This window comes from Pterocles gutturalis, unplaced genomic scaffold (assembly GCF_000699245.1).
Source record: "Pterocles gutturalis isolate BGI_N339 unplaced genomic scaffold, ASM69924v1 scaffold25689, whole genome shotgun sequence".
In the NCBI taxonomy this organism is placed as follows: Eukaryota; Metazoa; Chordata; class Aves; order Pterocliformes; family Pteroclidae; genus Pterocles; species Pterocles gutturalis.
This window is the reverse complement of record NW_010131390.1, coordinates 11,820-14,043: the sequence shown is the minus strand read 5'-3', so window position 1 is coordinate 14,043 and position 2,224 is coordinate 11,820. Positions and strand designations below refer to the sequence as shown.

General features: G+C 58.9%; 1 protein-coding gene across 1 annotated transcript in view; it reads left to right on the top strand.

Moving 5' to 3' along the window:
- Positions 1–144: 144 nt before the first annotated feature.
- LOC104466994 (SLIT-ROBO Rho GTPase-activating protein 3-like) overlaps positions 145–2,224 on the top strand; it is a gene marked incomplete at both ends in the record, with an annotated part of 13,896 nt that continues 11,816 nt past the window's right edge. Inside the window, one exon of the mRNA XM_010080598.1 lies at positions 145–247. Coding sequence (XP_010078900.1) covers positions 145–247 — 103 coding nt within the window. The remainder of the gene's footprint in view (positions 248–2,224) is intronic.

Here is a 2,224-nt window from a genome sequence, read left to right as displayed (position 1 = left end):
CTGCGTGTCAAGTCCTCTCAGAGAGATTTTTCTTTTTGTTTTTTTTTTTTTTTTTTATTCTTGGTCATAACCGTTGAGATCTCACCCTGCCATTGCATTTACATTGGTGTTTTTGTTGATTTCTTTTGTTCCATTTTCTCCCAGGCCCCCATGTCTTCCCCCTAAGCCACAGAAAATGAGGAGACCTAGGCCCCTCTCGGTCTATAATCATAAACTCTTTAACGGCAATATGGAAACGTTCATTAAGGTACTCGCTGGCTGACAGTAGGAGTTCATGAACGCTCTGAATGCAATGGTGGCTTTCCTGTCCCACTGCTGACTGCTTGCCTTCCTCGGGGGGGTCTCTCTGCTCCGCCCTGCACCCGGTCGACGCGGCCAGCGTGCGCTTTGCCTCGGTGATGATTTCTCTCTGTAGCTGTCCTCGTCCCTCCTGCATTCCCTGCGTTGCCCATCCCATCACCACCTGTGTGCTGGGGCAAGGGTGGCAGCAGCGGGGCCCCTTGTGGCTGGTGGCCATCAGCCGTGCTGGCCGGCCATGTGACGCGCTCTGGGCTGAGCATCCCCATCGTCCAGCGCTGCTTCCCCCCGTCCTGGGCAGGAGGATCAGGCAGCACGGAGCGCCCAGCTCGCACCCTCAAAGCATCAACAGATCCCCCACCTTCCCTTTTCCCACATGTGTTTGGTGGTCGTCTTCCCCGTGTCTGCGGAGGAAGATAAAATGACTCGTAAGCTCCCAGGAAGCGTCTCCCAGCTGTAGGGACTGGCAGCCTTGGAGTGAAATCCCACGCGTGGGGTGGCTGCGTGGGCGGGCAGGCACACTATCCTCATCCGTAAACAAAACACGTTGATAACACCCAGCCCAGCCGGCTCATCTCGGTGCCGACTGCTGAGAGGTGGCTGAGGCCATCGCAGTACTTGCCGGGGGTCTGACAGCCCCGTCCCACAGCCCGCAGGAAGGCTGACCTGCGGGGAGGACAGGCAGAGCCGTGTGCGGGGCCGCCAGCCTCTCCCGTGGGAAGCCGTTATCCCTGGATGTGCCACCACCCCTTGGAGTGGTTCCTGACCGGCTGCTGGGTGGTTTCCTCCAAACCATCGCTGGTGACACGCAGCGTGTGGCCTTTGTACGTGGGACAGAGGATTTTCTTCATTTGAGCCGGAGTGAGCTCCGGTGAACTCAACCAATTCCAGCGCAGTCCCAATGGAAGGGGCATTTGCCCCTGTTCACCCAGAAGGAGAAAACTGAGGAGATGTGGGTGTGGGAGTTGTCCCAAAGGATGCCTCCAGCTACAGAGCTGCCGATCCTCCGAAATCCTGCGCTCCCCTAATGCCTGGCTGCTGGGGGGATGCACGATGAGGTGATGCCGCTCCGGTCGCTCGGGGTGTTTAATCCTGCGCTGGAGAAAGCTGTAGTGAAAATCCTGCAGGAAGCAGCAATGACAGACTGATGGATTAGGTGAACTCATGGGCATTTGCTGGCTCCGATTTGTTCTCTTGGGCTCTTCTAGTGCAGCCCTAAGCCCGAGGGCAGCGTTAATAACAGTGCAAGGGCACAAGGAAGGTATGGGCCTGACTGACAGAGCCAGTCATCTCTTTAATACGTGTAATTTTTCCTTAAACTGGTTTTTAAAGAAGTCATGCTCGTTAAAGTCCAGCCTTGCTCAGCACTGTGGAGGAGGAATTCTCTGCACTGGAAATCTCTCCGAGCAGACATGTGTCCTGTGCCTGCAGAGACTCCTCGGGGCACGGTGCCGTGCTGACGGAGCGGTCCTCGAGGACAGGGACATGCAGGGGACTGCGGGTGCTGCCACTGTCCCCACACCGGGTGGCTCTCCCTGGTGTCCCCACACCATGTGTGGCTCTCCACAGTGTCCCCATGCCAAGCAGCTATCCCGGGTGTCCCCATGCCAGACAGCTGTCCCCATTGTCCCCATGGCAGGCACCTCTCCCCGGTGTCCCCATGCCAGGCGGCTCTCCCCAGTGTCCCCGTGCTGGGGTGGCTCCTCCCCAGTGTCCCCACACAAGTCGGCTCTCCCCAGTGTCCCCGTGCTGGGGTGGCTGTCCCTGGTGTCCCTACACCAGGCAGCTCTCCCCGGTGTCCCCGTGCTGGGGTGGCTCTCCCCGGTGTCCCCACACCAGGCAGCTCTCCCCAGTGTCTCCATGCTGGGGTGGTTGTCCCTACAGCCTCGCCTGTGCCTGGACAGGGGCTGGTGGTGGGCACAGGCCC